Source organism: Leptodactylus fuscus, chromosome 1 (genome assembly GCF_031893055.1).
Source record: "Leptodactylus fuscus isolate aLepFus1 chromosome 1, aLepFus1.hap2, whole genome shotgun sequence".
Lineage (NCBI taxonomy): Eukaryota > Metazoa > Chordata > Amphibia > Anura > Leptodactylidae > Leptodactylus > Leptodactylus fuscus.
Genome location: NC_134265.1, coordinates 331021731 through 331049296, shown reverse-complemented (window position 1 = coordinate 331049296; position 27566 = coordinate 331021731). Strand labels below are relative to the sequence as shown.

The window sequence follows — 27566 nt, the reverse complement described above, 5'->3', positions numbered from 1 at the left end:
TTAGCATTAGTATATAGCACTTACACAGGAAACCTATTCCTAGAAATCCCCTGGACTAGCACATTGATAATCCATTGGTGTTTGCCGATCAATGTACATGTGTATATAGGGTATACAGCAATTCTGTACAGTAATACATGTATCAGTTACATACTTAAACAGGCAGAGCTCTAGAAGGTCTGGAGCATGGGAGAATGTCATGGTGAATAATAATGGAGACTTATATAGCAATGGGTTACCTGCTGAACTGGAAGCGTTGGTGGGTGAGGAAGCTGATGGTGTACTCAAGGCCAGAGAACAGGAAGAGGTACAAGAAGTAGACCAGGCCCAAGACACGGAGATTCTGCAGACCTTTATATAGAAGAGACTGTGTATTAGATATGCGGTATGATCATGGAGATCACAAGATAGCGAGGAAGGATCATCAAAGACGATACAATAGGAATAATAATAATAATAATGGCTCGGAGTCATAAGCCTACTAGTACTATCCTGAGAGGTGTGACCATGAGAAGACGTTGTACCCAGGGGACGGGTGCAGTTGCTCCTCAGCCCAGGAGCCTTAGGGACCCATAAGGTGTCTCTTCCTAATATAAGGAGACCATTACTATAAACGACACCATAGAGTTGTAGGCCTGCTACAGATTTCTGCATTGGAGCACAGGAGCTTCATGTTACTCATCTGGAAACATCTTATATTAGGTTCATGTCCTTATACCCCTGTCCTTCCTACAGGTGTCCTTTTTTCCCAATTTTACAGGAGAGAAATGCAGAGTAGGGGGATGGGTATAGACACAGTGCGGGGACTTCACCAATCCCTCTCCAGTTTTGTGGCGTAGAGATGATCTTGTTGCTCACATTAAGCACAAGACCATAAGCCACAATCCGCGTCTCGCTCGCCACATATTCATTATAACTCATTCCAGTTTTGTGACGCAAGTTATAATGGAAACCTATATCAATTCCTAACCGGCGGAGATTTCCATTCTGTTGCTGGGACATGGTCAGGACCTTCTCCTAAATAACCCATCTTCTGCACAAGTCGAGACCTCTATTAACACCGGCATAGGATACGCTATTCTTCATAAATCAAACATACAGGGATTTATGATACAACCATTCTCATGGGTCACTACTAGAGATGAGCGAACACTAAAATGTTCGAGGTTCGAAATTCGATTCGAACAGCCGCTCACTGTTCGAGTGTTCGAATGGGTTTCGAACCCCATTATAGTCTATGGGGAACATAAACTCGTTAAGGGGGAAACCCAAATTCGTGTCTGGAGGGTCACCAAGTCCACTATGACACCCCAGGAAATGATACCAACACCCTGGAATGACACTGGGACAGCAGGGGAAGCATGTCTGGGGGCATAAAAGTCACTTTATTTCATGGAAATCCCTGTCAGTTTGCGATTTTCGCAAGCTAACTTTTCCCCATAGAAATGCATTGGCCAGTGCTGATTGGCCAGAGTACGGAACTCGACCAATCAGCGCTGGCTCTGCTGGAGGAGGCGGAGTCTAAGGTCGCTCCACACCAGTCTCCATTCAGGTCCGACCTTAGACTCCGCCTCCTCCGGCAGAGCCAGCGCTGATTGGCCGAAGACTGGCCAATGCATTCCTATGCGAATGCAGAGACTTAGCAGTGCTGAGTCAGTTTTGCTCAACTACACATCTGATGCACACTCGGCACTGCTACATCAGATGTAGCAATCTGATGTAGCAGAGCCGAGGGTGCACTAGAACCCCTGTGCAAACTCAGTTCACGCTAATAGAATGCATTGGCCAGCGCTGATTGGCCAATGCATTCTATTAGCCCGATGAAGTAGAGCTGAATGTGTGTGCTAAGCACACACATTCAGCACTGCTTCATCACGCCAATACAATGCATTAGCCAGTGCTGATTGGCCAGAGTACGGAATTCGGCCAATCAGCGCTGGCTCTGCTGGAGGAGGCGGAGTCTAAGGTCGGACCTGAATGGAGACTGGTGTGGAGCGATCTTAGACTCCGCCTCCTCCAGCAGAGCCAGCGCTGATTGGCCGAATTCCGTACTCTGGCCAATCAGCGCTGGCCAATGCATTCTATTAGCCCGATGAAGTAGAGCTGAATGTGTGTGCTAAGCACACACATTCAGCACTGCTTCATCACGCCAATACAATGCATTAGCCAGTGCTGATTGGCCAGAGTACGGAATTCGGCCAATCAGCGCTGGCTCTGCTGGAGGAGGCGGAGTCTAAGGTCGGACCTGAATGGAGACTGGTGTGGAGCGATCTTAGACTCCGCCTCCTCCAGCAGAGCCAGCGCTGATTGGCCGAATTCCGTAATCTGGCCAATCAGCGCTGGCCAATGCATTCTATTAGCCCGATGAAGTAGAGCTGAATGTGTGTGCTTAGCACACACATTCAGCTCTACTTCATCGGGCTAATAGAATGCATTGGCCAATCAGCGCTGGCCAATGCATTCTATTAGCTTGATGAAGCAGAGTGTGCACAAGGGTTCAAGCGCACCCTCGGCTCTGATGTAGCAGAGCCGAGGGTGCACAAGGGTTCAAGTGCACCCTCGGCTCTCCTACATCAGAGCCGAGGGTGCGCTTGAACCCTTGTGCAGCCTCGGCTCTGATACATCAGAGCCGAGGGTGCGCTTGAACCCTTGTGCACACTCTGCTTCATCAAGCTAATAGAATGCATTGGCCAGCACTGATTGGCCAGAGTACGGAATTCGGCCAATCAGCGCTGGCCAATGCATCCCTATGGGAAAAAGTTTATCTCACAAAAATCACAATTACACACCCGATAGAGCCCCAAAAAGTTATTTTTAATAACATTCCCCCCTAAATAAAGGTTATCCCTAGCTATCCCTGCCTGTACAGCTATTTGAAATCCACTATTCGTCTAAAATGGAGGTCACCTGATTTCGGCAGCCAATGACTTTTTCCAATTTTTTTCAATGCCCCCAGTGTCGTAGTTCCTGTCCCACCTCCCCTGCGCTGTTATTGGTGCAAAAAAGGCGCCAGGGAAGGTGGGAGGGGAATCGAATTTTGGCGCACTTTACCACGCGGTGTTCGATTCGATTCGAACATGGCGAACACCCTGATATCCGATCGAACATGTGTTCGATAGAACACTGTTCGCTCATCTCTAGTCACTACAAAGCAGGACTGTACTAGATACAAGATAGCACTCATAGATACCCTAGTAATAATAGTAACAGATACGGATACAGCCATAGGGGTCCTGATGTTACATACACATTACAAGAACATTTCATATGAGAGTGACCATCTGTACAATAGTAATAATCGCCATCATTGTGCACCCCCTGCTGGTAACCACAGGAATAACAATTCTCAATTACTATGGGCCACATGTTACCAGATACTACATAATGGCAATAACAATGGTGGGAGATAATATGGATAAAAATACTTCAATGTTATGTAATACCACTGTGGTATTAGTAGCCTATGATGCTAGGAATCTCCATTCAAAGAAAGACAATACGGTATTCCTGATTTTGGAAATTTCCATATGTCAAAGCTACTGTATGCTGCCAGGCCCCCAAGTGGAGCTCATATACATGGCTTATACATGGCTGGTGGGGTTCAGCACCTGGTGGCAATGCTATCCAAAGAAAAATTTACACCTCTTCTTTACCATGAAAGATCTCTAGGGGGGCGATTTATTAAGACATCAGGCCGTGGCCACAGCTGATTTATATGAAGAGGCTCAGTCACATGTCTGTGTGCCACAATGGAGATCTATACCAGTAAGGAACTGGAAGATTTCCATTATAACTCACATCAGAAAAATGGCATCCAGGGATTAATAAATCCTTTTTTTTATTTTTCCCCATCAGTATGTCTTTATAGAATGGGAGGAAACCCACACAAACACGGGGAGAACATACAAACTCCTTGCTGATGTTGTTCCTGGCGGGATTCAAACCCAGGACTCCAGCGCTGCAAGTCAGCAGTGCTAACCACTGAGTCACTGTGTTACACAGAGGGATTAATAAATTCTGATCATTAGGTCTGATTTTTGGAAGGTTATGTGGCAAACAATATAGCAGTAAGTACAACTCCTATGTCTCTGATATTAGTGATTGGCATATTTGATCTGTAATAGTATACAAGTAGAAGATATATCACTGCCGCACATTGCAGAAAAGCTGTTGTTTTTGTTGCAGATTTTGATGTCTATTTAGATACCAAATCTTACACTTCCTCCTTCTGCTAAATCCACTCCTGGCTCAAAAAACAAGGTAAAATCTGCCACAAAAACACTGTTTTTCCGCAATGTGGGCCTAAAAGACCAAAGCAGGAAGGAGTTTCCATAGATTTGCATTACATGCTGCCGCACCATTCAAGGTTTCGGATAATTGAACATGGCCAAACAACCGGGTCCCCTGTTGCATCACTTATGGTGGTCCCACTGGTCAGGCCACTACCGTTTTACCATCAAATAGATATAGGTGATACAAGTTTCTGGCTGGTATACCCCTTAAAGAGACAACCCCAAAGGAAATGACATCCTACTGCTCAACTTGTCACCCAGCTTTCCCATACAAATGTAACTAGGATCCAGCTGGATAGCAGAAGGGACAGCTTCAAGGATCCTTATTTACTGCAGATTTTTGTTTGTATTTATTTTTCTTACAAAATTTTCTTCTGGCAAGGATGGCAGAAACCCAAGAACCATGTGTAAGAACAAGAACTCCACTGAAGTCAACTGACATAACCAGATAGGCAAAAAGTTAGGCTATATTCAGACTACCATTATGTCCTGTGATGGATAAGAGCAACGGATATGAAATGGCAGAGGCAGACCGAGCCCCCTACCTTCTGTATCCATCTGCATTCACCACAATGGAAGAAACATGCCTGAAGCTTTCTTCTGTTAAGGTTTTTCTTTTCCTATCGGAAGAAAATGTCTCGCGTGCAGACTTTTTCTTAGGTTGCAATAGTAAAGAAACATGATGGAAGAAAGTGTCTGCCATATTGTTTACATTACAGTCAATAAGCAGGGAGACGGAGGGGGCTCAACCTGTGTTTGTTGGTCTGCTACAGTCAATGTCCATTGTTGTCATCGTATGATGGATGAGAGCAACGGACATTAATGACGGTAGTGTAAACCTTGCCTTAGTTTAGATAGATCACTCATCTCACAGTATGCCGAGTCAACAGAAAGGTAGTGAAGGGCACACCCGAATATACAGTATATATTACTATCTATCTGTGTATCATGTTATGGTTGGGTTTACATCTCCAGAGTCCGCCTAAAATTGCCCCCGGTTTTAAACTGAATTTGAAGGAATCCCAATGGACACCCAACAGAAACCCAACGGACCTCATTATAGATTAAGGGGTCCACAGGTGTCTGCGGGTAACCACTGTTGTAGCAGGCAGCCCCTCCGAACGCCAGTGTGAACCTAGTGTCATATATACCTTCCTGAGAAGGACGGTCCTTTCTTCTGGTTACCGCTGAGAACTGGAACAAGGATACAGGGTTGAGCAAGTCTGAGGCGCCTTGAAATCCAACCATTATGGAGGAAACCTTAAAAATAGAAACAGACAAGGTAAGAACTTATCAAGTATGAACTAAGACATGTCCATGACTCCTGTACAAATCCCTTCCTAAAATGATAAGCTGGGGGCTACAATGTGTCAACAGGCCATAATGAAATAGATGATCCAGTTTACCTGCACTTATACATTGTAACAAATCAGGAAAAAAGATTCAGAATATCAATGTTTTTAGCTCACGGAAGACAATACATATAATACAATACAACCAGAGCAAAGTGCACACCATCAGGATTACGTGTGGATTTTCGGTACAGATTTCAAGGTGGAAAATTTCCAACATAATCCAAAAGCATAAAAGACAATAAAAAATTCTATATCTCATGGACATGTTGCAGAAGGATTCACCTATGTTGCGTATCTTTTTTCAATTTAGATTTTAAAAAATTGGTTTCAAAATTTGCACTGAAATTTGCATGTACAGTAATGTTGAAAAACTTTAGGCGGGTGTGGAATAAATGTTGCAGAGTAAGAAGGGTTAATTGCATATTTTTCTCAATTAACAAAGTGAAGTGACTGAAGAGAAATCTAATCCCATAAATACTTTATATGGCAGCTCCAAAAGCCGCCAATATTAGGTCAGGACTCAAAGGCGACTTTGACTGCAACTCCTACGGTGTGACGAAATATCGCCATGTTATCGTAAGACTCTCATCAATATGAGTGGATGGCGTCACATTGTAACCCCTAGGGTGCTGTGACTGCAACTGTGACTGCTGTGCAACAACTTCTGCAACTAGAAGTCGCAGCAATCCTCGGGGTCACAATGCACTCACACTAGTGAAGAAGTTGCAGGGATAAACATTGATCTCCGGCCACGAAATGGGAGTCGTAGCAAAGTTGCCGTGTATCCCTTGCCTTATTTAGCCGTGTGTGAACAGGTTACATATATGGGATGCAGATTGTCTTTGAATTTAAGGAGAATCCCATATATGTGAATAGGGCCTTAGGTCTTTTACTGGTTTGCAGATTTTGGATGCGGACAGGAACTTTACAATTCACATACATGGCAGTGAACATGGTAAGAAGCTCATATACAAAGTTGTAGAACTTTTGGTTTTGATTTTTTATCATATAAAACTTAAAAATTAGAGATGAGTGAACACTAAAATGTCCGAGGTTTGAAATCCGATTCGAACAGCCACACACTGTTCGACTGTTTGAACGGATTTTGAACCCCATTATAGTCTATGGGGGGAAATGCTCGTTTCAGGGGTAGGCAACATTCGATAAAATCATACATACCAAGTCCACGAGTGACGGTCGGGCTGGATTCTGCTTGAAGTCTTCTCCCTGCGCAGGGTCCCGCGTCTTCTTTCGGGTGGAATTCACTCTGCCTAGGCATCCGGCCTAGGCAGAGCCGACTGCGCATGCGCGGGCATGCACGTGCATACACGTGCATGCGCAGCCGGCTCTGCTCAGGTGTCAGGCCTGGGCAGAGCCGACTGCGCATGCGTGTGTATGCCCGCGCATGCGCAGTCGGCTCTGCCTAGGCCGGATGCCTAGGCAGAGTGAATTCCACCCGGAAGAAGACGCAGGGACGCAGCGCGGAGAAGACTTCGGAAAGGTAAGAGAAGAACCAGCGTTGATTGGCAGAATGTATAGCATTCTGCCAATCAACGCTGGTTCTGCATCGAACCTTAAACTTCGAACAGCTAGTAGTGTTCGATCGAGTACGAGTATTTCGAATACCGTAATATTCAATCGAACACCTACTCGATTGAACACTACTCGCTCATCTCTATTAAAAATCTAAACCTGCATAAAAGCTATTTTACAGCTACACACCCCACATTGGTGCCATGTCTGACATTCCTGCAGCTAGGCCAAACTTTCATTTTAGAGATCAGACAGGAGTGAAGTTTCTTTCATGACGGAAAAAATTGCAGAAGCTACAACGCCCACATTCCTGCACATCAGGGCAGACAGCAAGGAATAGCGTGTACAGCGCCACAGTTGTGTAAGGAGAAATGGAGAATTGCAGCCAATCTATGGATTGTATCGATGTGCTGGGTTCCCCGAAGCAAGAGATACGCTGCACCCTGACTGTTAGATGAGGAGCCTAAGTATGGGACTCACCTCTATGAATCCAAAATTTAGAGAGTATTGAGAATAAGTTTTCTAAACCAGTTAACCGTTTAATGGTTCAGGTGACCATGTCTTACCCTGTTCTCCTTGGGAAGGGTCTCTGGAAGGAGTAGAATGATAAATACCAGATCAATGACCGCAAACAGGAGAGCGAGGAGAGCCGGCCTTACGTAGAAGAGCTCTCCATTTGTTGTGTTCATTGCAAAGTAAGCTCCAACCATAGGTCCAATGGTGAAGCCCAATGAGAAAGACACGCCGATCATTGCCTGGAAGAAAGGAAAAAGATGGTTTGGGGTCCATAAATGCAACTCTGTGTGGGAAGGGAACATTTGGCATTCAGAGCAAACCCCCCTGATTCAGCAATACAGTCCCAGATTACGGGCGCAGTCTCACTATGGTGGGAAATATGTCCCAGCTTAAACCGTAGATAGAGCCAAGGGCAATGGTGACACAAGGAGTCGTCACCATGCACCCGCTATCACTGCTGTCGGCGTCTTGGTTGCAGATAGGTGTAACATAGTGACATAGCCTGCGGCTCCAAGGCACTGCAGAGATGAAGAGGACTCAGGAAAATGAGGGGTGGTATTACTTTTTTTTGCATTTTTGTGTGAGTGCCACAAATGGGATATTATACTGTCTGGGGTCACAACAGGGGTATTATATTGTTTGGGGGTCACAAAGAGAACTCTATGCTGAAGGGGACGATATGATACAGTGCAGGGGGACACAAGGAGGCATGATACAGTGAGGCGTCATACGTAAATTTTCCAGTTTTTAGAATTTTGTTCTTTCTGTCTGAAAATTTGGAGGCATGTTACCCATATCCTTAGCATGCAGTATACTTACCATGCCCTTACTGCGGTTTTTAAGAGAGGGTAGGTCGGCAATGATAGCGGTGCACAGACTGACATTTCCTTTGCTCAATCCACCAATGATGCGAGAAATCAGGAAAATACCAAAGTTTCTTGAGATGGCCCATAAAGCGTAAGAAACGATTAACCCAACCTGTCAGATAAGAATTGGTTAACGTGGTCATAAATATGTCCAGAGTGGTTTATAAACTAAACAGTGCTTGCCAAAAATATGATATATTTGGATATGGGTTGTAGTTGCAAATTTGAAGTAAGGCCGGGTTCATTCTTGCGCTGTGTGACCGTTCGGAAATTTCGTTCCCCCATTCCACTTAAAAAACGTGGAGAGAAAAGTCTTGCAAGCAGGACTTTTCTCTCCGCATTTTTCGGGCAGAAACCCAGCGGAATAGAATACAAAAAAAAAATGGAAGTCAGATCTCCTCATACCTCACCGACCGCACATTCAGCGTCTCCCACTCGCACACCACCTCCTCACCTCGCCCTCTCTCTGTAGGTGTCCCCCAGGGCTCCGTCCTAGGACCTCTCCTGTTCTCCATCTACACCCTTGGCCTGGCCTATGCCGATGACACCCAAATCTACATCTCTGAACCAGACATTACCTCCCTGCTGGCCAGAGTTCCAGATTGTTTAGCGGCCGTAGCCTCCTTCCTCTCCTCCGCTCCTCCTTCCGCTTTCTCAAACTCAACATGGAGAAAACAGAGTTTATCATCTTCAGCCCATCCTGTATGGCCCCACCACCTGACCCATCTATCAAAGTTAATGGAACCACAATTACCCCTGTCCCACAGGCCCGATGCCTTGGGGTAACCCTGGACTCTGACCTATCCTTCAAGCCACATATTCAAACCCTCAACACCTCCTGCCACCTCCAGCTCAAGAACATCCACTGAATCCGCTCCTTCCTCACCTAGAAAACTACCAAGATGCTCGTCCAGGCCCTCATAATCTCCCGCCTAGACTACTGCAACACCTTCTCCATGGACTCCCAGCTAACACCCTCGCCCCCCTCCAGTCCACCTTAAACTGCGCTGCTCGCTTAATCCACCTCACCCCCCGATCTTCATCGGCTGCTTACCCTCTGCCAGTCCCTCCACTGGCTACCTATAGCCCAGCGAAATGAGTTCAAGCTACTAACGCTAACATACAAAGCCATCCACAACCTGTCCCCTCCATATATCTCCGACCTCATCTCCCGCTACCTGCCCACACGTAACCTCAGATCCTCCAATGACCTCCTACTCCGCTCTGCTCTCATCCGCTCCTCACACAACCGTCTCCAAGATTTCTCCCGTGCATCCCCCATACTCTGGAACTCCTTACCAAGACACATAAGACTGACCCCCACAATCACAGGCTTCAAGAAGGCGCTGAAGACTCACCTATTCAGGAAGGCCTACAACCTCCAATAACACTATCACCACACCGCCATCTGTACAGTCTCCCCCTCTCCTTCTGTCTCTATCCCCCTTCCCTCATAGATTGTAAGCCCTCGCGGGCAGGGCCCTCTACCCCACTGTGCCAGTCAGTCATTGTTAGTATTATATCTACCTGTATATTCTGTGTATTGTATGTAACCCCCAAATGTATAGCACCATGGAATTAATATAGTAATGTGAAGCATCATGAAATTAATATAATAATGTAAAGCATCATGAAATTAATGGTGCTATATAAATAAACAACAATAATAATTTGTTTATTCTGTTTAAATTGTAATTCAAAGAATAAAAAATAATAATGGGGGGGGGGGGAGGATCAGCTTTGAGAACAATAGCTTTGGATAAAGGGCAGGGCGTAGACTATTTTGAGCCTATATAGACCATAAATCTTCATTTTCCTATGACCTAGCAAATCTTGTGGGTGTAACCTATGTGTTGGAAACATAAAACATGTACAATGCTGACATAACCAGCTGGTGGAAAATCTGACGAATGTAAGACGGCCATGAGGAATGCCGGGAATTCATCTCCCTCAATGGAACAGGGCAAAGATAATAGCGGGAAGTCATAGAAAGTCGGTATCTCAGGTGAGGCTGTAAAGTAATAACATTAACATCCTCAGTCCTTTACGGCCTATACCATGAGGATTAGCAATACCCACAACGGTAGCTATAAAGAACAGAACAGTAGCCGGTAGAGCAGAGCACCTACAAACCATGATACTACCATCGGAACTTGAGGCTTCTAGGCCCCAATCTGCCCCCATTACCTAATTATATCAGGGAAGACAGGCTTGCACATTCCAGTGAGCGCCCTCTATTGGTTTGCAACACTGAGGCAGCAGCTGACTTCCTAATTACATCATGGAAGACAGATTTGCATATTCTTCCCATGGTCCCTTGCGAAGTGGAGTGCTAAAGGCTTAATAAGTCTCCACACACCTATATGGTGGTCTCTCCCTAAGGAGTGACAATATCCCCTTAACCCATTGCCATGTGGCATTTATAGTACCGGTATATTTATAAGAGACATTAGGCACCAGTAGTTGGCACCACTGCTACCTCTTCACCCCTTACTACTGTAGTACTATATATAAAGTTCATGTTAATATATTCACTAGGTGGCGCTACGATAGTGCTGCTATGGTTTGACCTTCATTTTACAATGATAACAAAAAACCCTAAAATAATGACAAAAATCAAAAACATTTTATCAAAGTAAATTTTCATTTTGACATAATGACAAAACTGAAGTACACAGTATTTTACGTGCTGCATTACAGGTAAAAAAACGTAATTGCCTACCGTAGTTATCATCATGACCCGCCGCCTTCCTGCGTAGTCAGAGGCCGCGCCAGTGAGCGGAGAGCAGATGAACTGCAGCAGAGAGAACAGGGACCCAATAAGACCTGAAATATAGTGAATATTACATTATTTTATCAACGTGCAGTTAAAATTGGGTAAATTTTCTACTTGAGAATGTTAAGATGTGAAATATTAGAATGTGGAAAATGGAAAGTGATTGTCAACCAATGGATAGCCAAGGACTTAAACATATATCCATAGGACATTAGGGAGAGGGACATGAAACCACTGGACACCAGGGACATGAAGCTACAGTACAGCATGGACTGGGACATAAAGCTACTGGATAACAGGGACCGGAAACCTCCCAACACCAGGGACATGAGCCAAAGGGCGCCATAGACTTGAGCATAAAGCTACTGCACACCAGGGACATGAGCCAATGGGCGCCATAGACTGGAGCATAAAGCTACTGCACACCAGGAACATGAGCCAATGGGTGTCATAGGCTGGGGCATATAGCTACTGCACACCAGGGACATGAGCCAAAGGGCGCCATAGACTGGAGCATAAAGCTACTGTACACCAGGGACATGAGCCAAAGGGCGCCATAGACTGGGGCATAAAGCTACTGTACACCAGGGACATGAGCCAATGGGCGCCATAGACTGGGGCATAAAGCTACTGTACACCAGGGACATGAGCCAAAGGGCGCCATAGACTGGGGCATAAAGCTACTGTACACCAGGGACATGAGCCAATGGGCGCCATAGACTGGGGCATAAAGCTACTGTACACCAGGGACATGAGCCAAAGGGCGCCATAGACTGGGGCATAAAGCTACTGTACACCAGGGACATGAGCCAATGGGCGCCATAGACTGGAGCTTAAAGCTACTGCACACCAGGGACATGAGCCAATGGGTGTCATATTCTGGGGCATAAGGTTACTGCACACCAGGGACATGAGCCAAAGGGCGCCATAGACTGGGGCATAAAGCTACTGCACACCAGGGACATGAGCCAAAGGGCGCCATAGACTGGGGCATAAAGCTACTGTACACCAGGGACATGAGCCAATGGGCGCCATAGACTGGAGCTTAAAGCTACTGCACACCAGGGACATGAGCCAATGGGTGTCATATTCTGGGGCATAAGGTTACTGCACACCAGGGACATGAGCCAAAGGGCGCCATAGACTGGGGCATAAAGCTACTGCACACCAGGGACATGAGCCAAAGGGCGCCATAGACTGGGGCATAAAGCTACTGCACACCAGAGACATGAGCCAATGGGTGTCATATTCTGGGGCATAAAGCTACTGCACACCAGGGACATGAGCCAATGGGTGTCATATTCTGGGGCATAAGGTTACTGCACACCAGAGACAAAGGCATAAAGCCATGAACACCAGAGATTGGACTATAAAGTCATTAGATACCTGAAAGTGGAGCCTCAAGTTACAAGACTCTATGGACTAGAACATCAAGTCACTGGACACCACAAGCTTGGACAGAAAGTTACTGAACACCAGGTACTGACAAAGACACCTGAGACTGAGCGACAAGACATTAGCAACAGGAACAGAAGCCTGAGTATATCAGGAACTGGGATATGAAGCCAATTGGCAAAATGAACCAAGCGACTGATAATAAAGGATACAAGAGTTTGGAACACAAAGTCAATGGACACCAAAGACTGTTGTATAAACCAACAGGACACCATAGATAGGGACATTAAAGCATATCTAACTTTACAACATCTTTGCATAAATCCATAGTACAGTGATTGTACATGAGGAGTGATTATACTCATTACATCACTTGCATTCTGAATTATATAGCAGTTTTCCCCTCTGCAGCGCCTATATATCTAATTATTAGTTCTCCATGAGCTGGTAGGTGGAGATCATTTGCTTGATGGTCTCTCTCATACAGAAAGCAGAAGAGAATCTGTTCTTTAACTCTTTAAGTCTTTCTCATTTCGAAGCATCTGATAAGACATGATAGAGAAGCCCTGGCCTGTATTTATGTGAATAAAGCACTTGGGGCGAGACAGAAACTTCCTATTAGTTCCAGCATCCAGGCTTTGTCTTTCTCCCATCCTTTTCCACTAGCATTATGGAGTTAGAAGATATTTCAGAGTGAGAGAAGAGTTTAGGAGACAGAGGGAGCATGAAAAGATTCAGGTAAGAGGACAAGGAAGTATTTTTTATCTGATAATTTGTATTACAAAGTTTCTTATCTTTGCTTGCACTATTGATTTATGCAAAGTTAATGGAACCTGAGACCATTTCACACCATGGAGTGAAACTTAAAGCCACCGGATACCAGGGACTAGGCTGTAAAGAATGGAGTCACACCTAGTAACCATAGCTGTGCCCTATGACACTGGGACATTTGCAGGGCAATTTCTTTTCACATGGCGCTATCGCTCATATTCTGCGTAAATTATGGAAGTTTATGTGAAACTTCTCTAGAAGCATTCTGAATATAAGATTTTCGGCAATGGACATGTTACTGAGAGTCATGAGAACCTATCTTTGCTTACAACAGAGTTCCTTCTAGTTTATGAGGTTTCTGTGTCAATAGGCTGCCTACAAGCCGCTCCAATATTTGTACAATTATAATAGATGTCATAACCACAGCGCGTCATATAAATAGAGTGGAGGAAGAAGGAAACTAAATAATATGAACTGAATTACTCATACATCTGTATTTCAGTACAGACCAATGGGATTTATTTGCCCAACCCCAACCCATTGCTGAAATGAAGCTACGGATAGCTGTGATCGGTTTTGCTTGACTCTCCTTGGGGGTGTGATCAGGGAAAGCCATTCCTGACCGAAGGTGCACATCAGTCAGCAAATCTACTCTACACCTCCATCTCAGGGATTGGTGGGGTCTTATTATGCACTGACGTTCGGTCGATCACACAGCTCACCTCCAAACAGAACACTGTTGTATTTCCTCTCCTGAGGAACCCCAATCGTTCCAGCAAACCAGTCCACTGTGTGTTGTAACGTCTGATAGAGCCCATCCTGGATAACAAGAAACAAGGATATGTGGGTATTTAATAACTCTATTGTATACAGACAATATACCGCAGTGTACACACAAACTCTCTTCCATGGGATTGAGCTGTAATACCAAGCATAGCCACTATACCATGTGTGGCGCTGTGTTTGTTGCGCAGTAACAATGCTGCAGTGTTTGAATGACACACCTTGTTCAAACAGCTCATTGGTGGGGGTGCCGATGTCAGACCCTCCAAACTCAAAGGGTGGATCATCGGATAGGCTTAGACCACACTTTGCAGAAAAGCTGTGTTTTTGGTATAGATTTTGCTGTGGTCTTTTGTGTCCTTTATATTTCCCATCGTCTTGTGACCTCAACCTTGGAGAGGACACTGCAGCTCCAATAGTGCAGTGATATTGCTGCTGAAACTAACAACACCCATATCTCTGCACACAGTGCACACACCAGTGAAGCTGACAGTGAGCTGAATTCAATGTACTGTCAACTTTCCAGTGTAATTCTGCTGATGTTAGAGGACATGATGGTCCTTTCTAATACATTTCCAGGAGGACTAATAGAGGAATGACAACATAGAGCTCTTACTAAAGTTGCTTTAGGATGGCTGCACCGATATCTCCGCAACTGGGGCACATACCAGCAAAGTTGACAGTGTGCTGAATTCAGTGTACTGGCAGCTTCTCAGTGGTATATAACACAGCCAAAGTTAGAGGATATGAAAGGTCTTCTTTAAATTGACACCTGGGTTTTCCCATTCCACCTTCTCAATAGTGTGTGTCCCTACAGTAGGATACTATGAGAAAAAGTCATGTCCTTTGATAAAGGTAATGGTAACAGCTAGCTGCATACATTTCCAGGAGGAATAACTGAGGGACAGCGCAACACAAACTTTTATGACAAACTAATTCAGAATGACTACTTTTATGTGAATTGCATAGGCAGACGTGACAAGAGAGCGGGAGTTTTGTGAATATTTAGGGTCATACATTTACCTCCGGATCAGCAAGCCTTCCACCATCACAACTGGTCACGGCATGTCTGACACGGATAATTCTACATTAAACCCCATAACATCAAATATCGCTACGCTCATGACTGATGTACTTTGTATAAGTCGGGTTATTATAGTTTTATGACTAGGGACACAATAGTATAATTGTCAGTCAGGAACCTCCTATGGATGATATGTGAACTACACCCACACCGACCTCACTGATACAGTAGCCTCATGCCTCGGGATGTCTCTTCTTCCTCCTGATTTGATAAACATCAGTTTAAAGGGGTTTACCGGCCCCAAATTGAGTTTTCATACTAATAACCTCCCCATAGAATAGATCCTCAGTATGTGACGACACCCAGATCCCGCACAGATGAGCTGTTCTAGCAGCCTCCTGCTTCCTATTTGGTGCCTCCACTGCAGAGATATTAGAGATTTCCTATTAATGTAATGGGCTGTTTGGTGCAACCAGGACGTCGCCATTACCCTCATTGCACCAAAGCTTTGCTTTCCAGCACCCAGTCCCTCCATCCTTCCCTGCTAGGACTGACATGTACCCTGCTTGGTCCCGTCATAGTACAAAGGTAAGTCTTTGGTGCAATGAGAGCAATGGGGACGCCCTTGTTGCACCAAACAACTCAATAGCATATCAGGAAATAAATAAATTCTCAGCAACAGAAGGAACTGATCAGAAAGCAGAAAACACCGGACTGTACTTCTAGTTCAATAGGAATAGGTGACACTTCCCTTCTATCACTAGTCAGTAGCAAAGAGGATGGAGAGACCAGGACCAGAGCCCATCTCTCCATGGACCCCATAGCAGCTGTATAGTCTGACTCTAAGGTACATACACCCTTGGAGAGGCGTAAACCTGAAGTCCCTGTGCCCCCATACATAATCGGTAATGGGATCCATACATACCGACCTTGTGCCATTTAGAATAGTGGTACATTTTATGCAGCGGAGGGACATTCAGGATCCAGGGCCTAGTAACAACTGCACCCCCTATAGCTACACCCCTGAACCCTTGCAAAAAAGTACTCACATTAGACTTGCTGTAATGGTCCAATATGGAAGGCAACAGAGGCAAGATAAGCGTGAAACCCAAAAGGTCGATGAACAGAGCCAAGAAGACGACTGTGATGACCCTGTGGCAGCTTTGCTGGGGATCCTGCTGGGTCTTTGGCGCCCGCTCAGTCATCCTCCTGGCTTCTGCTGAGCTCAGATACCTGCAGCCTGTAATATAAGGACACTCCTGAGAATTGCTCCTTCCTTCAAGCTTCCACCTCCTGGGAGGGCAGTAGTGCTGACTCATGGCAGAGCACGTTATAGGTTATGGCGTCATTGCTGGTGCTCTGGACAAGCACTCACAGTTATTTTGTAATACCCACAAGTTGCTACAGTATGTTAAGCAGGAAGCAATGCGTGACATGGTAAGCCATCTGCAGAGGAAGCTGTGCACCGTACAGGAACATGGCACTATTGATATATGTAATGGGATTACGCAGTGCCCCTTCTTATGGGGTCTTGCAAAAATTTTCAGTGGTAAAACGGCAAAAAGTCCACATATTGGTAACGTCAAGATACCTACTGGTGTAGCAATAGGATTACAGAGGTGGCTTTTGCAAGATCTATCCATGGAGTGTATAAGTAGTGAATGGTGACAGCGCCCGCTACTATTAACCCCTACCTGCCAACTCACCTAGAAAGTCCGAGAGTCTTCTGGGAAAGGGAGTTCTGGGTGAAGAAGGGAAAATTGTTATGTGCCTCATGTCCACTTTAAAATATCCTCACCTCTCCTCTTCACTCCGGGACACCACCACCACGTCCTGACATTAGAGCAGCCATTAGGACGTGGTCTGTGGAGGTCTCATGACCAAAGAGTTGCAGAAATAAGGAGAGGCAAGTACGTGTCTGGTCTATGTCTGCATTAAGGGGCTTTTGTAACTAGTGGGGTCTGGTTTGTTCTCTGTATTTTTTGGGGGATTTGTATTAGTTTAGGGGATCTAGTCTTGGGTCTGTATTAGTTTAGAGATTGTTTTGGAGTCTATTAGATTAAGGGGTCGGGTCCGGGACCTGTTTTAGTTTAAGGGTGTCTAGTCTGGGGTGTGTATTAGTTTACAGGGTCTAGTCTGGGGTGTGTATTAGTTTACAGGGTCTAGTCTGGGGTGTGTATTAGTTTAGAGAGTCTGATCTGTGGTCTGTATTAATTTAGGGAATCTGATCTAGCTTCTATATTAGTTCAGGGGGTCTGGTCTGGGGTTTGTATTAGTTTAGGAGGTCTGGTCTTGGGTTTGTACTAGTTCAGGGGGTAAGGTGTTGGTTTTTGCTTTGGGGGTCTGGTCGGGGTTCTGGATTAGTTTAGAGGGTCTGATCTCGGGCCTGTATTAGTTCAGGTGACTGGCCTGGGGTCTGTATTAATTTAGGGGTCCAGTCTGGGGTCTGTTTTAGTTTAGGGGTCTGGCCTTGGGTCTGAATTAGTTTAGGGGTCTGGTCTGGGGTCTGTATTAATCTAGGGGTCTGGTCTGGGGTCTGTATTCATTTAGGGGTCTGGTCTGGGGTCTGTATTCATTTAGGGGTCTGGTCTGGGGTCTGTATTAATCTAGGGGTCTGGTCTGGGGTCTGTATTAATCTAGGGGTCTGGTCTGGGGTCTGTATTAATCTAGGGGTCTGGTCTGGGGTCTGTATTAATCTAGGGGTCTGGTCTGGGGTCTGTATTAATCTAGGGGTCTGGTCTGGGGTCTGTATTAATCTAGGAGTCTGGTCTGGGGTCTGTATTAATCTAGGGGTCTGGTCTGGGGTCTGTATTAATCTAGGGGTCTGGTCTGGGGTCTGTATTAATCTAGGGGTCTGGTCTGGGGTCTGTATTCATTTAGGGGTCTGGGGTCTGTATTAGTTTAGGTGCTCTGGTTTGGTGTCTTTATTTCTTTAGTGGGTCTGGGGTCTGTATGCACTTTTAAGGTATGATGAAGGGATAATTTACACTAGGTATTAATTCAATGTCATATTGTATATCGGGGGGTGTTTTATATAAATAGGTATATGGCATAAGAGTTAGAGCACCCCTTTAAGCACCTCTTTCAGAATGTTCCTAAGTCTCCATCTCAAAAAAGTTGGCAACTGTGTTTTAACCACTATGGAGCCACAGGCCTCCTTTCCAGACAACCTACAGGCATGTTCCTCTTGTACTTTACAGTAGATATTGCCCTGCCTGTAACAGATAATGGGGAGATTTAATTTTTTTTTTCCTTCACCAGCCTTAAAAATGTCCTTGCTGATGGCAAATGTGCCCAAATTATAAAGAGGCGTCCCCCGCGCATGTGCATTGGGAGAGGCTCCGCCTGCACATTTGGTCGTGTCTATGAGGCCTTACAGTACTGCAAAATGTGCATGTTTTACATATGGTTTTATTGTTATTTTTCACAGATTTCCACATAGACGTCATTGCAAAGAAATAAAAGACGTAGGGAAAAAAAATAAGGCCAATAAAAAATTCCAAGTCTTATCTGCTTCCTCCTTGAAGACACTAGGCATGCAGTGCTATGGGCTGGTGATTCAGTCCTCTGTTAATACTTTACCTTCCTGTTTGGGCTTTCGTTTGCTCTAAATTGTGTAAAATGTTATTACAGCGCTGAGTAACCTCCAGCGGATGCGCGCTCCGTCACATGGCTGCTGTAATAACAATGACAGTGAATGAGCGTATTCACATCTGCCTTTCTGATGAACAGATTGGTCTGCTCAAAAAAAAGGTACGGAGTAACAGTGGTACCGCACACGCGTATTTGGTTGTGGTGCTAGCAATAAAGGGGTCCTCCGACCCACGTGGTCAATAGGGATAAATTTTGCTGCACACACCAATGGTTCAAAGGAGTGTAATCATTTCTTATACAACAGTGAATACGCCATGGACTTAATGCAAAATAGTATGAATAGAGGGGTAACTAGACGTCTTGTTGTAACGCACCGTGAAAATACGGTTCATGCTCTATTTTTGTCAGTTTTCACGGATCCCTCTACGCATTGCAATGTATGAGATATGTGAAAATGGGCACCTATCGGGAGCTGAATGGTCGTGAAAAATGGACGTTTTTCATGACGGGTTTCACCCTTGGTTGTCTGAATTTAGACAGTTCTGTTTTTAGACTATTCTTGTATATCTGCCCATCTGACTTTCAATGGGAGAACTAGTTCTGTGAAAACAGAGCAGCGTTTCTGATCTGTCAATGTAATGTGAATAGAGCCGTACCCCCACTATGTCTTCCGGTTGCCCCTAGTATCATTTTTCTGACAATAATTCGGGTGAAATACGGTCGCAATCCCTTGCACAAACCACAAATGTAATCGCCTGAACTAAGCCAACCTCAAGGCTCTATGATGATATCAGTCTGAGTTATTAAACTTGGGGTTGGGCCAGGATTTGCGCCCATATTAGGTGAAATTGCCCTAAAATAGATATGACAGATAAATTGGAGAAATGTTTCCCGTCAGTCGGACCCTTCGCTTTGCAGACATAATTATTAACCGGTATAATTGCATGGTTCACCCCGAGGCTTCGGTCACGTCTACGTCACATCATGTGATCAAAGACTTTCAGTGGCTTATGTCAGGCAGATCTTGACTTAACTTGCCCCCAAAAAAGTAGTCTTGTAGCCCCAGCCCAAGTTACAGAGCGACACCTTTGGCTTTTTAACTCCTTCATGACATTACTCCACCCAGACGAAATGAAAAGTTTTCATTGCACTTCCTGCCAGTTTTAACCCTTCCATTGCTGAGGGGGATACATCGCCCAGGGTGCAGCGCCGCTCATCTACTTCCAAGGCTAGGATTACAGCCCTTCCCTCCACTACCTGTAGCTTGCTCCTCCATCATTTCCAGCACCGACAATCCCCCTCCCAATATTGCTGCCTGCTCTGTGCCCCCCATACTGCACTATACGAGTCTCCCATGTGATGGGGCTAGTGCTATATAGATACATTGTTATTGTGCCCTGTCTCATTGAGACTCCTTACCCTTGTCTTCCTGTAGTCGTACCGTGCTGTACAATGCACTCCTTCCTCCCTGTCCCCTCCTGCTCCAGCTCTGACCCTGCCTTCTCCTCTTCCTCCTCCTCCTCCTTCTGCAGCATCAGATTTCCCTTCTCTGCAAACTTCACAAAATGTAAAATATCTTACGTCTTGTAATAAGACACAGCACAGCATCGAAAAACACCCTGATTCGGGTTTTATTTTTTACCATTGAAGGCAGGTGGAAGAAAACTGATCAAAACTGGGGCAGAAAAAACAAAGCATTAGCCAATGGCAATCGGATTTCAGTTTGTAGTTTTCAGAGACGTCTTTTTGCACTAGTGTCTACTAGCCCCAGGCTAATATATGGCTGTAAGTAATATACGTGAATGCGGTCACGCTACTACAAGCTACGTAATACAATCAAGCTACTGCAGTCAAGAAAAATACAAATACGCAGATTTTTTTTCAGCACAATTTGTTCAATCCTCCCGTCAGCCATTCATAGGTGACATGTTAATATGATATGACTTTTTTTTATTCTTGCTCCCAAATCCTAAATGGCCGATAACTTGAAACCGAATGACACCCATAAGGTTAGATCAGAGAATAACGGAAAGTATGGGGCAGATTTCTGAAGACTGGCATTACTCGCGCGGTCTTTATAATCCCAAAACCAGTGAAGGGTAACGCATCATGTATGACAAGGTGCACCCCGCATGCCACCACTTGTAGGTATCATACATAGAGATGAGCGAACAGCGTTCGACCGAGTACATGTTCGATCGGTTATCAGGCTATTCGAGATGTTTGATTCCAGTTACTCACTAAAAATTCGATTCCCCTCCCTCCTTCCCTGGCGCTTTTTTTGCACCAATAACTGTGCAGGGGAGGTGAGACAGGAACTACGACAATGGAGGCATTGAAAAAAAATCGGAAAAACAAATTGGCTGGCTAAATCAGGTGACCTCCAATTTATATGAATAGTGGATTTAATATCCGGGTCATATGAGACTGTGAACTATGTGACTGTGAGACAGGTATAGATGTACAGGCAGGGTTAGCTAGGGATTACCTTTATTTAGGGGGGAATGTCACTCACCCAGCTCTTTGGGGCTCTATCTGGTCGGGATCCCTGTCAGCTTGTGATATGCGCGAGCTGACTTTTTCCGATAGGAATGCATTGACCAGCGTTGATTGGCCGAATGCCACACAGAGAACAGCATTTGGCCAATCAACGCTGGTTCTGCCGGGGGAGGCGGAGTCTAAGATCGGTCCACAGCAGTCTCCATTGTGGTCTGATCTCAGATGTAGCAGTGTTGAGTGCACAGCTCTGCTATATCTGCTATACGTAGCCTGGATCGTATACGCCGCATTATTTTGCGGCCACAAAATAACGCGGCGTATACGAGACTAACTCCCATTGAAATCAATGGGAGCGTATACGGCCCGCAAAGTCTCACACGCCGTATACGTGCCAGGTCACGCGGCACGTTACTCCGTGTGAACTCCCCCTCAGACAGCTTACCCTTTAATTGTATATTTATAGGAGTTATTTAAGATTCAGGGAAAATGGACCTTGATGATCTATTATGCACGGGATAGGTCATCAGTGTCAAATCAGTTGGGGTCCAACACTCAGGCCCTGTACTGATCAACGGTTTTGACCGCCAGAAGCCATATATAAGATATACAGTTCCTATTCAAGAGCTGCTTCCGGCAGAAAAAACTGATTGGTGTGGGGTCCAGGTACTAATAATCTATCTTGTGGATAGGTCAGCAATATCTATTTTGCCTGGGCTCCGGATTACCCCTTTAACTCTCAAAAGATTTTAATTAGAGATGTGACGTTTGACCTGTGACGCTGACTTTGCCGGCGGCCAGCTGGCTGGCGTCACAGGTGCTTCCATTCATTTCTATGGGAGCGTGCTGTTCGGATCGGCTGATCCGAACAGTGTTCGCTCATCTCTAATTTTAATATAACTCATGAGACATTTACTAATGATAAGACATGGGTGGATAAAGTTTCTCCTATAGATTCTGTCCGATGAAAAAAGTGTTGGGGGGAATCCAGTGAATACGAGAAGCTCAGATTCCCCTATTTTTAGGCTTTTACTGTTGAACGTTGGTGTTGGGAAACACCAGGGTTATTGGTAGGTGAATGTACGTGACATCACCGCCATCATGCTGTATCACATTAGATATTTTGCACTTCCATGTAAAACTTGAAGAATGTAATTAATGCCGGCTCGTTCCCTGCCAGCACATACGCCTTCCTGTTAATTGAGCCCATACATTATACATGTTCAGTTCCAGTCTATATGTCACATTCCAGTCCTCTATATATAAGTTCCACCTAGGATGTGGTCATTCTACTTTCCACAGTTAAGGTTACAGACAAGACGTAAAATGAAGAGCTCTTCTTTTTCCCAGAAGACTCTGACTGTCAATGAATCCAGTAGGACTCGTAGTTCTGCTGCTGCGTCCAACTGCACGGCCAGGGATGGTCTCCAAGGGACAGTGGAAGAGGCCACCACGAAGGTCTACATCCACCGGCCCAATGAGAAAGAAGAGCTCCAGGAGCTGAACAATCGCTTTGCAGGCTACATAGACAAGGTGAGATCATTGGAGCAGAAGAACAAGGCTTTACGCGATGAGGTGGAGGAGTTGACCAGACGTCTGAAGGAAAGGGGACCTGGCATATCTGATGAGTACGAGAAACAGTTCAAAGAGCTTAAGGAATTAATTGAGAAGTTGAACAAAGAAAAAGGTGCGGCCGACATCGAGCGGGGGAACCTGGAGGAAGAAATTGAAATCTGGAATGCTAAATGTGATGAAGAGCTGGCCTTAAAAGGTGAGGACCTCATAGTGTATAGGGGTTTTTGGACGCTCATTCTGACACGTAAACTCGTATCAGAGTCAGCGCTTCAAAACAGAATCCCATTGACTTCAATGGATTCCATTTAATGTGCGTAACACATTGAAATCAATGGATTAAAAAGCCCCCTATTGATTTCAATGTGTAGCGCGCGTAAGACGGAACCCTTTGAAGTCAATGGGATTCTGTTGTGCAGCGCTGACTCTGACACGAGTTTACGTGTCAGAATGAGCACCGCGTTACATCGTGTGCACGGGCCCTATGTGTCATGCTCGATCTTCAGGCAGATTCTGTCTGAAAGCTCCTATTGGAATGAACTAGAGGAATTTGTAAATTCAGCAAATTCCAAGGCAGATTTGGTAAAGCAGAAAAAATTCAGCTTCAGAATTCCGTCAAATACAAATTTATATGGGGGCGGGGTAATTGTATTACTTGGCCACCACACAATACACAATAAGAAGAGGTATCAAAGGAAGGTATTGAATAGGACACAAGCCAACCACCAGTCCCGGTCACTGGATTAGGGAACAGTGGCCAATCCAATCTATGGCCAATCCATGGCAGCATACATAATACAGATGTTTCCTTTCAATTGCTGCTTGTGTTGGAACATGACACATTTTATTGGCTCGGTGTATTTATCGGAAGTATAGTATGGGCGTATACCAGTCTACGGGAGCTGTATCAAAGAATGCATGCATACAATACTGATCAAAAGTTTGTCAGGTGAGGAAAAATGCTGCAAAGTAAGAATTATTTCAGAAATAGAAAGGTTAATTGTTTATTTCTATCAATTAACAAAGGAGAAATGTAAATCCCATCAATATTTGGTGTGACCTTTACCCTTTGGAGTGGTGATATGGCCCCCACAGATATAGCCCTGATCTCAACATCATCCAGTCTGTCTGGGATGACATGAAGAGACAGACGGATTGGAGCAAGCCTACATCCACAGAAGATCTGGGCTTAGTTCTCAAAGATGGCGGGAACAACCTCCCTGCCGAGCTCTGCCAAAACTGTCTACAAGTACCAAGGGCAAAGGTCACACCAAATATTGAGGGGATTTACATTTCTCTTTGTTCATTCACTTCATTTTATTAATTGGAAAAAAAAGCAGCTATTAACCCTTCTATTTCTTACCTTACAGCACTTGCATGGTACTGTATGTTACATAGCAGTTATATCTATCCTTCATTACCGAATGCTGGAGAACATGGCAGTACATTGAGGAGATAATGAATACTGCATGTGGTGGATGGGAGGAATGGTTGGTTGCTATTGGTATCACAAGTGTCAATACAATTCTATACAAGTGTCACAGCAAGCTGTATTCAATGAGGACCAGATGGATAAAACACGCAGACATTTGCAGGCTGCCTCCTATGTAGTCGGATATTGCTTCAGTCACAGATGACATCCATGGGCTGGAATGGCGTTAGGAATAATCCTGATGAATATATTGAATGTGAATAAATTATCTGGGAAGGGGTGAATTATTCTAGAAATATAACTCACATCAGACTTCATCTTTGGAAATCGGTGTCAATGGTTCAGGTCAATGAGATTTCACAAACTGAATTCACACAAGGCTTCATCTTCAGATGCAGCAGAGCTATAATGGTCCATTACTTGACTGGGTAGTGATGTTGCAGTCACACGACCAACTTTCATTCATGAAACGCACCGTGCGTTGGCCGTATTTACCGTCCTGAACATTATGCACGCACATTATAACACAGACTCTTAGAATTATAGTCTTTAGGGGTCCTGGGCTCCCAGTAATATACTGTTCCATCACTAAGGTCATGTAAATGTAGGCTTAGGATACACATTTATGGTGAAAACCATGAGAAAAATCGAAAAAATAGCGCACAGTCTGTGCTTTACAGGTTGTCCTCCTTTACCCTTGGCTTTAAGAATTGCATCCAAAAACCTGGACGTGTTTTCTTATTCCGAGGGTGAGACCAGATGAAGATAGACTGTATATCAGGGGGTCCTCAAACTTTTCAAACAGGGGGCCAGTTCACTATCCCTCAAACCACTGGAGGGCCGAAATATAGTTTAAAAAAATTTAAGATTATATGCTCCACAGTAGCGCCTCCCACAGTATAAAACGCTCCACAGCAGGCCCCACACACACAGAATTATATGCTGCTCAATACGCTCCCCCACACACAGTATTATATACCCCTCAGTATGCCCCCACACACACAGTATAATCTGCTCTTCAGTACACCCCCACTGTATAATATGCTCCTCAGTATTCCCCCACCCCATTGTATTATATGCTCCTCAGTACGCCCCCCCCCATTGTATTATATGCTCCCCAGTACATATGTACCCCCCCCCCCCCGGCCTTACAAACACACTCACGCTATCATACTTACCCATGAAGAGTCGCCGCGCGTCCTCCTCCTTCAGACTGCAGGGGTGATGACTAAAGTCATCGCGCCTGCATCGGGGCAGAGATCACTCTCTGCCATCAGTGTAGGCTGCGTGACCGTGGCCTACACTGACAGCTTTCAGTTTTATGTGCATTTGCATATACAACTGAAAGCAGCGATCCGCACACTAACAAGGGAATCCTGGATGCCCCATTAGTGAGCGATCCAGACAACGGTGCGCAGGCCACATGTGGTGATCCGGTCAAATGTCCTTGGCGGGCCGCATGTGGCCCGCGGGCCGTAGTTTGAGGACCCCTGCTGTATGTGGTCATGGCTTGGTGGTACGTGGCCAACCATACCTTCTGGTCTCAACCTTACTTTATCAATTGTAAACCTTCATGGTAGAAGCAGCTGTAACACAGGACTTGTAGCATACCCCGAAGTGCTTCTTGGGTACATTTTGTGGGTACAAGTGTTTGTATTGGGGTGATATATAGGGAAATGCTTTGACTATTGAAATGATCCTACAGAATCAGGTCAACAAGCTTTGGCCTAGACACTACTACTAATAAAATTACTTCCCTGCCTTCTTCATCCATTTATTTTACCTTAATTTCCTAAACTTTTTTTTTTTTTTTTTGCATTTTTTCCATTTGCGTTGACAGAGGAGGCAGAAAGGACACTTCGAGAGTTTCGGCAAGATGTGGACGATGCCACTGTGCAGAAGTTAGAATTGGAAAGAAGAGTGGAACAACTGGTGGACGAGATTGAGTTCCTCAAAAAGATCCATGATGAAGAAGTGGCTGACCTACTGAAGCAAATAGAAGAGTCGAAGGTGAACGTGGAGATCGAAAGTTCCCGACCTGATCTACTGGCAGCATTAAGAGCCCTGCGTCTTCAGATTGAACAAGCAGCCACCAAGAACATTCAAGAGGCTGAGAAGTGGTACAAGACCAAGCTCAATACAGTGAAAGGACAAGTGGCCAAGAACGAGGAGAAGATCAAGCACATCAGGGAAGATATCACTAGATATAGCTCCCAGGTGTCCGACCTGCAGAGTCAGATAGATGCCTTGAGGGCCCGAAATGAAGCCTTGGAGAAAATGTTGGAGGATATGCAGGAAAAACACTTGGAAGAAGTTATTGCACTTCAGGACATCATTGCCCAACTAGAAGATCGGCTCCTAACAACAAAAGCAGATTTGGCACGATATTTACAGGATTACCAAGACCTGCTGAACATCAAGCTCAAGCTAGATGCGGAGATTGCCGTCTACAGGACACTGCTGGAAGGAGAAGAGGAAAGGCTCGGACTTAAAGAATGTGAAGGTAAAAGATAAGCCAGCTTCACAGATCACTGCAGAATGTAATACAGTACAGAGTAGACTAACCCGCAGAGGACTAGGTATTTGAAGCCCAACAAGTCAGATTTTGCACAACTCCAGCCCTGGCCATCTTCATTTGGAGGAGAGCCTTGCACCTCCATATGGTCACCATTGGTGGGTTCAACTGACCTTTACCCATTGTGAATAGTTACATCAAGTCACGTAGAATATAACCAAAAACCTAGGGGGAGGGATCTGTGGTGGGGTCTCCAGGTATCTTCTGACTGCGTGATGCTAAATAACATTTATTTATTTTCTCCTTTAAGCACGAGGTGACAAATCTTAAGATGGAAGACCACAGAAGTCAGGAGCAAGAAGACCACCAGCTGTAGACCAAGTCACATGAAACGGGCCACTCTGGATCACTATTAACCCCTGTAACCCCTCACCGCTTTCAGCCTCTATTAGCAGATTTTAGCACGATGCATGTTTATTCAGTGTTATAGGGAAATTACAGATTATGTTAAAGTGATGATAATAGATTTATATCCTCTCTATATTATGTATTTGTCTATGAATAAACCATATAGAGTGCAAAGATGAGACGTAAGGGAATCATTTTCAGTCTACAGAAAAACAAGACCTTAGGGGCAACACGGTGG

At 45.0% G+C, this 27566-nt stretch overlaps 2 protein-coding genes across 2 annotated transcripts in view; one reads left to right on the top strand and one right to left on the bottom strand.

Moving 5' to 3' along the window:
- Window positions 1–20378, bottom strand: part of SLC75A1 (solute carrier family 75 member 1) — a 38411-nt gene extending 18033 nt beyond the window's left edge. Inside the window, exons 1-8 of the mRNA XM_075261102.1 lie at window positions 20325–20378; window positions 16361–16551; window positions 14227–14323; window positions 11285–11388; window positions 8516–8674; window positions 7747–7935; window positions 5444–5552; window positions 240–351 (exon numbers count right to left, since the gene is read on the bottom strand). Of these exons, the coding sequence (XP_075117203.1) occupies window positions 240–351; window positions 5444–5552; window positions 7747–7935; window positions 8516–8674; window positions 11285–11388; window positions 14227–14323; window positions 16361–16516 (926 nt within the window). The 5' untranslated portion in view covers window positions 16517–16551; window positions 20325–20378. The remainder of the gene's footprint in view (window positions 1–239; window positions 352–5443; window positions 5553–7746; window positions 7936–8515; window positions 8675–11284; window positions 11389–14226; window positions 14324–16360; window positions 16552–20324) is intronic.
- A 2349-nt stretch (window positions 20379–22727) lies between these two features.
- Window positions 22728–27250, top strand: LOC142196123 (vimentin-like). The gene is made up of 3 exons (XM_075266350.1): window positions 22728–23172; window positions 26246–26908; window positions 27231–27250. The coding sequence occupies exons 1-3, from the start codon at window positions 22728–22730 to the stop codon at window positions 27248–27250; spliced, it is 1128 nt and encodes a 375-aa protein (XP_075122451.1).
- Window positions 27251–27566: the final 316 nt, after the last annotated feature.